Source organism: Medicago sativa, chromosome 2, assembly GCF_051527215.1.
Source record: "Medicago sativa cultivar Bolivia chromosome 2, Bolivia_mono, whole genome shotgun sequence".
NCBI lineage: Eukaryota > Viridiplantae > Streptophyta > Magnoliopsida > Fabales > Fabaceae > Medicago > Medicago sativa.
The window spans coordinates 22538566-22554415 of NC_140750.1; the positions used below are offsets into that span (position 1 = coordinate 22538566).

At 36.1% G+C, this 15850-nt stretch overlaps 1 protein-coding gene across 1 annotated transcript; it reads left to right on the forward strand.

Moving 5' to 3' along the window:
* Positions 1–13415: 13415 nt before the first annotated feature.
* LOC146945575 (uncharacterized) lies at positions 13416–14114 on the forward strand. The gene has a single exon (XM_085743910.1). It carries the CDS (start codon positions 13437–13439, stop codon positions 14112–14114), a length of 678 nt encoding a protein of 225 aa, XP_085600036.1. The 5' UTR covers positions 13416–13436.
* Positions 14115–15850: the final 1736 nt, after the last annotated feature.

A 15850-nucleotide genomic window follows, 5' to 3' on the forward strand; every position in this document is an offset into this window, starting at 1 on the left:
ATCTGATTTTCATGACCGTGTGTAAGTTGATGCTACAAAGTGAGGCGGGATTGCAGAATCTATTAACCATTCTTGTAAGGTTTTGTGCAGTATTATATGTCAAAATGCATGTGTGTGTTTAGGTGTATGCCTATGTTACTTCAACCCTTGATTTCATGTTCTTCCTAATTTCAACTGAACTTTTGGCAGCCCAACTGTTATACAAAGGTTATATCTGTTGAGAGTCAAAGTAAGTTTCTATATATGCAAAACGGTATATAAATGCTGGTGAAGAAATTACATACAATTATAAGTTTCCCTTGGAGGAGGACTGGAGGAGAAAATCCCTGTAACTGTGGTTCTAAAAATAAGATTATGACACTTCAATTACTTGGCACAATTTACCCTACAATTTTCTTGGTATTGTCACTAGATATTTGAATTGCATTGATTTAATTTAATAGTACTAGTTCAATAAATATTTTGTCATTATACTTGTTAGCTACATACGCTAATGACATGTTGCTATACTATTTTTATTTCACTAATATGTTTACATACATATTATTCAATGACTGCTATAGGTTGTTGATAGCACTCAAGTAGAAGTCACTGCATGCAAAACACCAAATTTTGATCTTGAGTTGTTTTCATGGCTGCTGTGAACATATTTATTAGGCATATCCAATAGATAGTTCTTTGATGCGTGCTTTTTTGCTGTTGATATAAATATAATTCTTCTTGATGAGCTAAGAGTAAATTGTCAATTTTGGTTGTGTTTGATAACCCTACAACATCTATTAGTTTGACTGTTAGACATTTGAGTTGGATCAGCATTCTATCACAACTTTTAGGATGAAATAGAATGTGAAAGACACCTTGCTTTCCTTTCTAATTGCAACATTTTTGTACTTTTTATGCATATGTCGCGGATCCATGAATTAGGCAGTTCTTGAGACTAATCCTGGTATGCAGTTATTGAGTCAACTCTTTAAACACATGGTAAATAATGTTTTGGAAATGGGCATACCTTCCTTAATTTTGAATGTTCAGTGGATGAAATTGATCAGAGAGAATTATTCCTTTGATTCGAACAATTTGTAGAAAGAGTTATTGTTGCGAATTCGATGAGAAAACACACCAATAACAAACTTGATGTGTGGAGCAAGGGATAATTAAGCAACCAATATCAAAGTGAATTGCAATTAAACAAGCAAAAGTAGAAAAACAGCGAGAGAAAAGCAGAGAGAACACAAAAGAATCTGTTTACCCAGTTCGGTCCAAATTGACCTAGTCTGGGGGAGAGAGCAGCCCTCCGTTCCACTATATGATGAGTAATGTTACAAAGGGAAATTCAATGGGTTACAAGAATAAGTCTCCCGCCTAATTCTACCCAAATCCCAGCCTCTTCCCGTAACCAAGAGACTCAATCCTAATAGTGTTTCCCAAGGTGAATCAACCTTCAAACCCTAGTTTGTTGCCAAGAGACAAACTTTATACAAACCCTAGTTTGATTTCTAAACCCTTGTTTCAGCCCCCTCTATCTCTCTCAAAATAGTCTGATACAAGGCCTATATTTATAGTAAAAGAAACTCCCATAAAATTGTAACAAATCTGGCCCAAAAATACGTTTCTGAAAAATAACAGCACGCGAAATCGGCCACCGATTTTCCAAATCGGCCACCGATTTTTCCCGAACAGAAAGCCTCCCAAAAGGCAGCCAAAATCGGCCACCGATTTTCCAAATCGGCCACCGATTTGTACTTTCAGCAAACATCAATTTTGGCCTCCAAACTCCAATTTTGAGTCACTTTCACAACAATCTCCACCTTGACTCCAAATTAGTGATGATGCCCATTTAACATCAACACCTTGCTGCTCTTTCCCTTGCTTCCCACTACACCAAGTAGCTCCACAAGTTTACACCTTAATCTCTTCAATCATCGGAATGCCTTCCGCCCCTTTGAAGATCCTTGTGTCCAAACTACTCAAGGAATTTTAGGTAGTTCCACAAGTACACACCTTAACCTCTTCAGCCATCGGAATGTCTTCCGCCTTCTCGAAGATCCTTGTATCCAAACTACACTAGGAATTTCAGGTAGTTCTACAAGACTACACCATACCTCTTCAATACGAGACATCTCCCGCTTCCTTGAAGATCACCTTGCATCCAATCACCCTTGGACTTTTAGGGTAATTCCACAAGCCGTGCTATACATTCTTCAACCTCCGGAATGCCTTCCGTCTTCATGAAGAAAACCCTTGCTCACCACTAGAGCATAGCACCCAAGGTCCTCCATAGTCGTACCACTCCCGGTGTGTTCAACTCCACCTAAAGCTGAGCTTCCAACCTCTCAACTAGCAAATGAGTACATCCCACTATGTCTTCCTTGAACCTCCACCTCAACCGGTAGATCATGAGTATTCTTACCACCGCCTCTCCAGGCTGATGTTGAGTGTTTAACGTCTCTCCAGACGACCACCGCTCTACCAGGCATCACCCCCAAGGTGAGAAACATCACCTTCATCCTCCAAACAGCACACCATCAAAGCACCTGCATCCTCATAACCCTCAGAGACAATTTGTACGGAATTACCATTAATCTCCGGACAATCCTTCTTGAAGTGACCCATCTTGTTACACTTAAAGCATTTAAACTTTGTCTTGTTACTACTCTTTCCCCGGTTACCTCTACCTCCACCATTCCCTCTTGAAACACTTAGGCCTTCCCCGTTTTCATCAACTCTCAAGTCCTTCGACTTAGTCAACTCCTTGGTTCTCAAAGCTGCTTGAACTTCTTCCAAGGTAACAGTGCCTTCTTTTCCATAGAGCATGGTATCTTTAAACGATTCAAAAGATCTAGGTAGAGCACACAACAAGAGTATAGCTTTATCTTCATCCTCAAGATTCACCTCAATATTCTCCAAGTCATCAAGGATTTTGTTGAACTCCGTAAGTTGCTCCATGATGGCCTTTGACTCCACCATCTTGAATGAGTAGAGTTGTTGCTTTAGGAATTGCCGATGAGCCAAAGACTTTGTCATATACAAAGATTCCAACTTTGCCCACATCGATGTCGCGGTTGGTTCCTTTGCTACTTCTCTCAAAACTTTATCTCCGAGGCACAAGACAATGGCACTCCTGGCCTTGTCCACCATCTCGGTCTTCTCCGCTCGTGTCATGGTGACCGGTAACGAACCTTCACCCTTCAAAGCTTTCTCACACTTTTGCTGTATCAACACCGCTTCCATCTTTACCTTCCATAACCCAAAATCGTTATCTCCGGTAAACTTCTCAATATCCCACTTCGAACCCATGGTACTTGATTATCCTTTGACCTTTGCCCCACGGTGGGCGCCAATTGTTGGGAATTCGATGAAAAAACACACCAATAACAAACTTGATGTGTGGAGCAAGGGATAATTAAGCAACCAATATCAAAGTGAATTGCAATTAAACAAGCAAAAGTAGAAAAACAGCGAGAGAAAAGCAGAGAGAACACAAAAGAATCTGTTTACCCAGTTCGGTCCAAATTGACCTAGTCTGGGGGAGAGAGCAGCCCTCCGTTCCACTATATGATGAGTAACGTTACAAAGGGAAATTCAATGGGTTACAAGAATAAGTCTCCCGCCTAATTCTACCCAAATCCCAGCCTCTTCCCGTAACCAAGAGACTCAATCCTAATAGTGTTTCCCAAGGTGAATCAACCTTCAAACCCTAGTTTGTTGCCAAGAGACAAACTCTATACAAACCCTAGTTTGATTTCTAAACCCTTGTTTCAGCCCCCTCTATCTCTCTCAAAATAGTCTGATACAAGGCCTATATTTATAGTAAAAGAAACTCCCATAAAATTGTAACAAATCTGGCCCAAAAATACGTTTCTGAAAAATAACAGCACGCGAAATCGGCCACCGATTTTCCAAATCGGCCACCGATTTTTCCCGAACAGAAAGCCTCCCAAAAGACAGCCAAAATCGGCCACCGATTTTCCAAATCGGCCACCGATTTGTACTTTCAGCAAACATCAATTTTGGCCTCCAAACTCCAATTTTGAGTCACTTTCACAACAGTTATTCTTCGTAATTTTATTGCTCTCATCCTCCTTGCAGAAAATACTCCCAAAATACATTTTGCAAGCTGAAGATTTGAAGATTGTTACTATATATTACACTTGACTGTGGACATCAAATTGGATGGGTTGCAGCAATGCTTGTTTACACATACCTTGCATGTTTCCACTTTCTTAAAGTAATTTGGTGTTCATGGGGGTTAGTATATATATTTTTTAATTATTATGAGCATGTTATATAAATTTTGTTTACTTCATATGAACCTGATATGGATAGAGATTGGTGATGACCAAATAAACATACCGGGTAATAATTGCGTAGATTAGTCTCCTCTGTTAAAGAAAGGATTTAATACATGCACTGTCTTATGTTCATTTGCCTTGATACGTTAGATTTTCTACCAATTGCTTGGATTTCCTGAAAATCTTGTGTATTTATTTTTCTCCCATAAAATACACTTATGCGTTCTAATATAATTAGACTTCTACCCGTGCTCCGCACGGGTCATTCACACGTTAAATATTAACCACAAATTGAAAGATATATCATGGAAATAAAACACTTGATAAATACAAACTACATTGAATTTCAAATTAAAATTGTCTCGTGTATACACTACCACAATGATATGTTGTCATACATTGCGAAATACTTCATGATATACCATATTTAAGGTCACATTAGTGTTTTTACCATCTTCATCGGTTATAATCTCTTGAAGTAACTCTTGCATGTAGAAGTTCAATTGAAGGGAGTCAATGCTAAAAGGGCATTAAATACACGTGGGCATGCTTAGAATGATACCCTGTAGCTTTCTAACCTCAACATTTGTCATTAATATAAGACATAGTGTACGTTTAAACTGCTCAATGCACTATTAGTCACAAAAAATATGATGGCCCTTTGAGTGTTGCTCGAAACTTGCCTACGTTCAGCCATTAGAGGTTCGATGATGCGTTGAGAGAATTCTTTATAGCTAAATGTAAACTGCAAAAAAAGGAGGGTGCCATTGCACATGTATATATAGAGTGGAATGGAGAGTTTGAATCATAGATACGTGTGTACATAATGATAGAATATTTTGTTATAATTGGCTATAATTAGTTTCCTGTAATTATGTTGTATAATGATTAGATAGTTGACTAAACGTTATACAATAGTTGTATATATTCTATTCAAATTACCCAATCAACATCCTTTATCTGATAGAATAGAATATTTTGTCATAATTGGCTATAATTAGTTTCCTGTAATTATGTTGTATAATGATTAAATAGTTGACTAAACGTTACACAATAGTTGTATATATTTATTCAAACTACCCAATCAACATCCTTTATGGGATAGAATATACTCCCTCCGTCCCGGAATAACTGACCCATTTTCTAAAAAAAAGTGTCCCAAAATAACTGACTCATTTCAATTTTCAATACAACTTTCATCATTCCCAATACAATATAACACTAAATAATACTACTTTTATCATTCCCAATACAATATATTCCACTTTCCCCTTTATTTATAAACTTTTCTTAATCTGTGTGAAAAACCAAAGTATGTCAATTATACCGGGACGGAGGTAGTAATATTTTGTCTTTATTGGCTATAATTAGTTTCCTGTAATTATGTTGTATAATGATTAGATAGTTGACTAAACATTATCAAAGGTCATGATAAATGTTTGAGGGTTTAGTGGTTAGTTGGGAGATATGATCGCATTAAATGCTGGCAAAGGAGGGAAAACTTGGAGTGTTTAGGGCTAACTGCCAGCTTGGCAAGTTTAGCTTTTATAATAAAGGATCATCAATAATCAATAGAGAATGAAATACCTATTTTGCTTATGAGACAAAGTCTTCATTCTAGTGTGTTTAATCTGCTAAAAAATAAGGGACTAGATAAGACAACTCCAATTATATTGTTTTTGTTTTTAAAACTGTTCGTGAACTGGACAAACTGGGGGCAAAGGATTAGACAAAAGCTAAAATTCTTGTCCCTCGTCAAACCACAATTTTGTTGTCCACAAAACAAGATTTTTAAAATACCAAAATTGTTATAAAATAAACTAAAAGCACAAGGTCGGAGAAGAAGAAGAAGAAGATGAAAGCTTTTGTATTATTCTCTTCACAAGTACACCCTCCGGTCACTATTATAAGCAAAAAACTACATTTTAGATTCATTCATTAAATGATGTATGTGATCTTTATTATAAACCACATACATCATTTAATGAATGAATCTAAAATGTTGTTTTTTGCTTATAATAGTGACCGGAGGGTGTATGTCTTTACACTACAATATGAGCCTTATTTATTGGACACAAAATGAGTAAGTGAGTAATCAAAGTAATTAAGGTCCACTAATTATTCACTCACTAATGGGGTTATAGGAAGTTGGAAGATTAAAGATCGACATCCACTAAGTTAATTAATAACAAAAAATAACATTTTGTACATCGAACATCGTACAAGATAAAAAGTTGTTCAATACCTTACAAGTTTGTGTTATTCCGTTATGTGCTGTGTTGTTATGTCAAATACTCACCTTTTACAAATCAAAGAGACCCTAAGAGTTTAGTGTGGCAATGAATTGCTTAACAACCAAAGGCATATGATAAATATATATGTGAAATTTTATTTCAAAGTTTTTCATTATATAGCTTAGTTGGAAAATTTCCCTATCTAATTTTTTTTTTTTTTTTATGAAGCTAAATTAGCCTATTGAAATTGACACCATAAAGAATTGATAAGAAGCTAAACTAACCAATTGAAATTGACACAAAAAAGAATTGAACTTTAAATCTTAAGATGAACACACTTCAGGGTTTCACGCCAATACCAATATGCGAACTCAAGTGGTTTCCCTTGTCTAATGTTAAAAGAATAAGAACAATAACAAAGAGAGTTTCTTTTCTTATGATGGCATGGTAAGATATATCACAATCATCATGAATATTGAAAACGTGAATCACATGTTGAAGTACATTTATCTAATCAACCAATGAATGACTTCTTACAAACTGACTGAGATCGAAGTTTGGTACAAAATGATGATTGATACTAAAGCAATGTGGACACGTCGTAAAGACTAGTAGGTAATTAGTTGAAGTATGAGAATGGCAAAATGAAACAAAGTAGTACATATATTATGTATGAACCATTTCTTATCATTCTCCATGAGGTCAGGTCCTACGCATTGTAATAAGAAAGAAAAAAAAGTGAGAAATTAATAGGAAAAAGGCTGTTATAGTTGATAAAGATTTTGATCACTTTTTTCTTTTTACTTCTAGGCATATATATATTTTTAGGTCATATTTTTATTTATAAGACAAATTGAAAAATTATTTATCAAAGATGTACTGGTGAGAAATTAAATGACATGATTGGAGAGTTCTATTTTTTGTTTAGCAAAGTTGAAATTTTGTCTATTGAATAATTGATTATGGAATTCCAAACTAGGGATATGAAAAATATCATAAAAGTTTAGTATATTTTTTTTGTAATATGAGATAAAATGGGAAAGAAAAAAAAAAAAACAGAGAAACAAAACACAAGGTTAGGAAACACCCATTGTCACGACCCAAAAACACTTATCGTGACCGGCGCACGAACTAGAACAACCTAGTCCGGCAAGCCTATTGACAACACTTGACAAACTATAGTTTAATTCTCAAATTGACTTTCACTTCAAAATTATAGCCACTGAAATTTCGACAGAGTATCCTCTGTAATTTTAACATTTCCAAGATTTTAATCCTGTTTAAGAACATGTATTCTCATTCAGAGTTTCAAATGACATATTTACATCTTTATACATCTCAGAATAAAACATTCCTAAACTCCATATAGCTGCAGATACTCTGATTCAACATATACATAAACAAAAGAGACATTCATCAAGGAAACCTACCACCAAGAGAGACACAGATGAACTTCAAGTCTACTAGCATCTTTCTACTTAGCTGCTTGGAAATCTGAAAAAAAATAAAAAATGAAAGAGTAAGCCACAAGGACTTAGTGAGAGACAACAACCACCACCAACTAGAAGGGAAACACACAGGGCACGATTATTTACTTTATCAAATCTATTGTCAATTACAAAAATAGTAACCGTCTAAAATTCTAATAATCTGCAAACATTTATACGCATGAAAATCCACACATTGTATATACTTCCAATCAAATAGGTATACTTCAACGAAAAGTCCAACATCGTAAAGACATGAAGATAACATTACAAGCCTTTAAAATAAATTGCCGAAAATTAAAATAAAAGCCTTTAAAAAAATATTGCCGAAAATCATAATAAAAACCTTTAAAAATATATTGTCGAAAATCTTGATAAAAGTATTTAAAGAAAATATATAAAACTCCATTTAGTAAAAATAATCAAAATAGGTGAATCGAGAACTAACTCCATCTCGTTGATAGCCCTCTCCTCCTAATGGTGGCCTTTCCATAGGGGCGGCTCCATCTAACGGATAGCTCTTTTCTCTCGACTCAAAACAAAATGTAAAACATTTTCAATTAGGGAGTTTACCTCTCATTGATAGTCCTCTCCTCCTAATGGTGGCCTTTCCATAGGGGCGGCTCCATCTAATGGAGTAACTCTCCCTAACCGAAATCAATACTAGGTGCACCTAGATCGTCATTATAACTGCAATTTTCAAAAACATACATCGAAAACCATCTTTCACAACATAGCTAAATTTTGTACCAAAAACTTCACACAATCAAATTCTCCATTTCAATTCCCCTACTTTATAAATCACAAGTAGACACAAGCCGAGTATAATTAAATTTGGTGACCTTGAACTTATATAACGATGATGAGGAAGATATTAAAAGGTTGTGTTTCCCCATTTTAGTAAATACTGACATAGAAAATAATCAAAATAATAATAATAATAATAATAATAATAATAATAATAATAATAATAATAATAATAATAATAATAATAATAATAATAATAATAATAATAATAATAATAATAATAATAATAATAATAATAATAATAATTAAAATAAGCGATAATGATCGTTATCAACTCACAGTTACGACGAATCAACAAAGTTTGCTCTCTAACCACTCCTGAAGAAGCATGTGAAGCATCCGGCGTCATATCTCTAATGATCATTTTTGGAATCTTTAATCCTCATTGATGCTTCAGCTTAATCCCCGTAATCACTTCTGCATTCGTCTTCGCAAAACAACTCATTCTTCAAAAACTTGCCAAAACCCGTAACCTGTTTTTCAGCAGGATTATCCAACTTCAAACGCACTTTCCGAGTTCATTACTAATCAGAATCACATGAAATCTATATCCGATTTGAAGGGAATTGAATGAGGAATCCAATTCTGCAATAATAATTCAATTCCAAACTACACAGCAAAAGATACGAATCAAAATAGCAGAACCTGTGCCTACCACCATTTCATGGAATTCAACCATGATTCCCACAATTCCAAACATACACTTCAGTTATAGCTCCATTCATGAACAACTTATTAACACACAGAGAGTCCATTATTATGTACTCATAGATCAGTTTGTGCTTAACCTCTCTACTTCTTGCTTCTAGCATCCATAACTTCACACAAACTTCTTAATTTCTACACACAACCCTCTTGAAACTTGCTTGATTCAACATCCAAGGGTGATGGTGTGGGTTCGGTTAAAGAGAAGAGGAAGGGAGGAATAGTTATTTCAAGCTGTAGTAAGATACTTGAGGTTACATGGAACCTAATTCTTGAATTGCATGTTGATTTGGCAAGGTTTAGGGATGATTGATGAGGATGGAGGGAGGCCGTGAGAGAAGAAGAAAGAATGGAGGGGAAAATTCTGGATAGATCAGGAATGAAAAGAATGAGAGAAAAAGGAGAATTTAACTTTAAAAAAAATCTCAAGTCCCAAATGACCAAAATGCCCTTCAAGGGAAAAGACGTGATTGTCCTCCGTTAATTCGTAACCTTTTAATTCCTCAAGTTCGTACGATTAATATGCAAGATATTTACCGAATATCTTTGATTTTCTCAATAAATAATTAACCCTTTAGAAATAATTCCGTTTTGACATGTCCAACTGATACGACAATTTATTTAAAATTCAGAGGAATATTACAATCTACCCCCCTTAAGAAAATTCGTCCTCGAATTTTTATTATCACATGAATACTACTAATCTTGATTCAAATAAATGTGGGTACTTTTCATACATTACTTCTTCGAGTTCCCAAGTGGTTTCTTCGTCGGACGGTCCTTTCCAAAAATCCTTCACCGAAACAATATCTTTTAAGTGTAAACGTCTCACTTCCTTATCTACTATACCTATCGGATGTTCGGTGTATGACAAATTCTTATCCAATTGCACATCTTCATGACTAATTACATGAGTAGAGTATAAGGGTACTTATTAAGCATATATATATGAAAGACATGATGAACTCTTAAGTGATTTAATGGAAGTACCAAACGATATGCTAGAAATTTGAATCTTTACCAAATCCCAAAGTGCCTAATGAACCTTGAGTTAACTTGCCCCTTTTGCCAAACCATAAAACACCCTTCCATAGTGAAACACGTAAGAATACAAGCTCTCCCAGAGTGAATTCTAAGAGACATCGTCTCTTGTTAGAATAAGATTTTTCCTATTTTGAGTTGTCACTAAACAATCCTAGATAAACTCAATCTTTTCAATGATACCTATAATTAACTACAGGTCCGACATCTCCAACTTCAACCCATCCTATCAAAGACATACATCGTCTATATACAATGCCTCAAACAACGTCACTTTAATAATAGATTGATAACTATTATGGGCAAACATTTGTCCAACTACCTCCCAGATCAAGAATACAAGCCCGAACATATACTTCAGGATTTGTATAGTCGTTTAAGATTACCCATCGGTTTGACGATGAAAATAGTAAAAAAAAATAAAACTGATTTAAGATCCAAACAGGTTTCTAATGTAGCTTGATAGACTTCCAAAACTGAGCAGTAACTGAGCTCTACAATCAGATAAAAAATAGATTTCAGCACACCTTGCAAAGAGACCATTTCCTCTAAATAATGCATAGCATACTAGGATACATTATAGGTAGTCTTAACATATAATAAATGTGAAGAATTGGTCAACCGGTCTATAATCACCCACACCGAGTCTTAACCTTTTTGAGTTAGTGGTAAACCAATAATGAAATCCGTAGAAATTTGTATTCTCACTTTAGTTCACCTACTTCAACAAGTTGACGTCAACTTAAAGGCTTTTGGTGCTCAACCTTTACTTACTAGTACACTATACACTTAAAGACAAAATATGTTACATCCCTCTTCGTCCATTCTCAACTCAACGGTATAATTATCTCAAGTATTAGTACATCTTATTAGAACATTGGTTAATGCTATAACAAGAATGATAAGCCTTCTCTAGTATCTTTCTCCATAGATTACCAACATTCGGAATTCATAACTCAGACTTTAACCACACACTATCTAAATCACCTAAGGAGTCTTACCGTTCCTCACATTATCAACCAGTTTTAGCGCGTCTAAAACTAGACTTATCTTCCGGATATCATAAACAATGATGGAACAAATTTACACATGATCAATAATATCCTTGAACGATCAAGCTCAAATTGAATTCCACTTCCAACAAGTTATTATAATCCTTTATTTATAGGTCTCTTCATTTCAGCTACATGAGTAAACCTACCCATGTACTTCCTATTCAAAGCATCTACAATAACATTTGTCTTCTCAAGGTGATACAAGTCCGTGCAATCAAAAATTTCAAAAGAACTCCATCCACCTTATTTGTCTTAAATTTAAAGCTCGTTGTTGAAAGGTATACTTACGACTCTCTTGATCGGTATAAATCTAACAAGTCTTGTCATGTTGATATACATCCAAATCTTAAGAGACAAATTACTACTGCCATATTTAAATCTTGTGTAAGATAGTTTGGGTCCTTCTTTCTTACTTAAACAATATTAGGACTTCCCAAGGAAAAGAATTTGGGCGAATAAATCTCTTATTGAAAAAATCATGAGCTTCTCTCCTAACACCTAAAGTTCTGCTAACTATTTGAACAAAAGGTATAGATGTCGTTGAGTGTTATGAACCAAATCTATAGAAAACTTAACCTTCTTATCATGAGGTAATCTAGGAAATTCTTCTGGAAAAACATTAGGAAACCTACACACTTTTGGAACTTCTTATAATTCTTCTAAACTCACTTTGTATATCCATAAGCAAAACCAATTATCCATGACAACTCCTTTTCAATAACTTGTTAGATCCTAAACTTGAGATCAAATTATATGGTACAAAATCACATTCTCCTTGAAAAAGGATAAAAGCAATTATCCAATATCTCAACTTTCAATGCCTAGTTATAATAGGTGAACGTGGCATGATGGAAGGATAACCAATTTATGCTCAAATCCTATCAAAATCTATACTAAAGCTATTGTGTTAATAAATGATTAGATAATGGTTGTGTTGTAGCTGCCAAGGACAATCCCTCCTGACATGACATACTTAACCAATGTAAAATCAAAATTACTAAGGAAAAGTGGATTATCTATATGCCCCTTGATCTAATCTACAACTCTACTCAAAAGTTTGTCTACAGGAACCATCCTTCTATGGTATTGATATTGGTTTATTCCTAATGACCAAATATATTTTCACCACCACGATTAAAATAATCATTGTATAATCATTCAACTCGTTTCTTGCGAGAATATGGTTTACTACCTCCCTTAAGATTTTGTCCTCTAATCTGAATTGTGAAGTTCGAAACCTCTGCAAAGTAACACAAATAGATCTAACGGCAAATCCAATTAAGTATTTCCTTATTCTTCTATTGAACCACTTGAAATGCATCTCTTCTATGAAAGGGTGAGGGGAGTTCAGTGAAAGCTCGATGAAACTGATTTTGTACTCTGAAACTGACATGGGCTCATTTCATTTTTTTTTTTTTTTAATCTTTGATACTTGTGAGTTAATCTATCTACAACACTTTCTACAAGAAAGTGAGCCGTGAACAATCAAGAGGTCTCACTTCATTTCAACAGAGGTGATCTTATTTTCCTTTCATGTGTCAACATATCCAACTAGAAATATGCCACGCACTCCAACTGAAAAATATGTCAACTTCACTTCCCTTATATTTGAGCATCTTAATTTCCTCTACAACATCTCTAGACCATTAATGAACCATTAAGAGTTTTCACTTAAACTAAACCAGAAGCGTATGAGGTTTAAACTTAATGAATTTTGCAAAAGTAATCCCAACCCCTCTATTAACAGTAGTCGCTTGATACGAAATAGTGTTAGGCCTCGACAGCCAACGTAAAACTTTGTCGAATCTCTATGACATGGACCAAATACGAAATAGTGTGAATGCTAGGTCGTTGCCTGGAAGCAACACGCTGTATGGCTCGAGTACAATGTCAAATGAGCAAGGGCCGCTGCATCGCCGCCTGGATGTAGTGAAAAATAAGCAAGGGTTCCCACATCTTCGTGAACGGGTGCGGGTAAAGAAGCTAGTTCATGAGAGTAGGATTCGTTTTGGAACTTGGAATATAGGTACTCTTACGGGTAAATCTATGGAAGTAGTAGACACTATGACTAGGAGGAGGATTAACTTTATGTGCCTACAAGAAACTAAGTGGGTGGGGAAAAAGGCGAGAGAATTAGATAGTTCAGGATTTAAGCTTTGGTACACGGGCGAAGTTAGATCGAGAAATGGGGTAGGCATCATTGTGGATAAGGAGTGGAAGAAAGATATTGTGGATGTTAAAAGGATAGGAGATCGGATTATAGCCTTAAAGTGTGTAGTGGAACAAGACACCTTTAACGTAATTAGCGCTTATGCACCTCAGGTAGGACTAGAAGAACACCTTAAAGTAAAGTTTTGGGAGGAGCTAGAAGGATTAATTCAGGATATTCCATTAGGAGAAAAGATTTTTCTAGGAGGGGATTTGAATGGGCATGTAGGGAGGGTTTTGAGAGGTTTCGAGGGCGTGCATGGGGGTATGGTCTCGGGGAGGTAAATGCGGAGGGAAATTCCATCTTAGATTTTTCATCGGCTTTTGATCTTACAATAGCAAATACGTGTTTTAGGAAAAGAGAGGAGCATCTCATCACTTACAAGAGTGGGGCCTCTTGTTCTCAGATCGATTTCTTTCTCATTAGGAAAACAGACAGGAAGACCTGTTTAGACTGTAAAGTTATACCGGGAGAGGGCTTAACTACCCAACATAGAGTAATGGTGATGGATGTAAGGGTTAAGAGGAGGGCAAAGAGAAGAGACCGTAGCGGGGTTCCGCGAATCAAGTGGTGGCATTTAAAGGGTGACAAACAAAGGATATTCCAACACAAGATATTAGAGGGAGGTTTCAGGCAACCACATGGAAGCGCTAATGATATGTGGGAGAGGATGGCTCATGAGATTAAGATGGTGGCAAAAGAGACATTGGGAGAATCTAGAGGTTTTGGACCTAGGGGTAAAGAATCTTGGTGGTGGAATGACAGTGTTCAGAGTAAAGTTCGGATCAAGAGAGATTGTTTTAGAGATTGGTCTAAGTGTAAAAATGCCGAAACTTGGGATAAATATAAGATAGCTAGGAAAGAGGCTAAGAAGGCGGTAAGCGAAGCGAGAACTCAAGCATTTGAAGGATTATACCAATCTTTAGGTACCAAGGAGGGGGAGAAATCTATATACAAGCTTGCGAAGGGACGAGAACGAAAGACAAGAGACCTGGACCAAGTGAAGTGTATTAAGGATGAAGAGGGTATAGTTTTGGTGCAAGAGAGAGATATTAAGGATAGATGGAAGAAGTATTTCCACAACTTATTTAATGAAGGATATGAGATCTTACCAGACTCTAACAGGTTAGACATCGGAGAGGAGGACCGAAACTATAACTATTATCGTCGGATTCAGGAGCACGAGGTGAAAGAAGCGTTGAAAAGGATGAGTAATGGCAAGGCAGTTGGGCCGGACAACATACCTATCGAAGTGTGGAAAAGTCTTGGCGATAGAGGAATTGGGTGGCTCACAAAACTTTTCAATGAGATTATGAGGACGAAGAAAATGCCGGACGAGTGGAGAAGAAGCACCTTAATTCCAATCTATAAGAACAAGGGGGATATACAAGATTGCGCGAATTATAGGGGAATTAAGCTAATGAGTCATACCATGAAGTTATGGGAAAGGGTAATTGAGCGAAGACTAAGAAAAGAGACTCACGTTACGGATAACCAATTTGGTTTTATGCCTGGGAGGTCGACTATGGAAGCGATCTACTTACTTCGACGCGTGATGGAGCGATATCGGACGGATAAAAAAGACTTGCACTTAGTTTTCATTGATTTGGAGAAGGCGTATGATAGAGTACCTAGAGAGATTTTGTGGAAAGCCCTGGAGAAGAAAGGGGTGAGGATTGCCTATATTAGAGCTATCCAAGATATGTATGAGGGGGCTTCGACTAGTGTCAGGACGCAGGATGGGGATACTGGAGATTTTCCCATAACAATAGGACTACACCAAGGGTCAACCCTAAGTCCTTATCTTTTTACTTTAGTTTTGGATGTACTGACGGAACACATCCAAGAGTTAGCACCGAGATGTATGCTTTTTGCAGATGATGTAGTCTTGCTTGGTGAGTCGAGGGAGGAGTTAAACGGGAGGCTAGAGACTTGGAGGCAAGCCTTAGAAGCGTACGGTTTCCGCCTGAGTAGAAACAAGACGGAATATATGGAATGTAACTTCAGTAAAAGGAGAAGT

Bases quoted from the DNA above. Each gene is read 5' to 3' on its own strand.
- LOC146945575 (XM_085743910.1), top strand. From the start codon at position 13,437: ATGGACCAAATACGAAATAGTGTGAATGCTAGGTCGTTGCCTGGAAGC.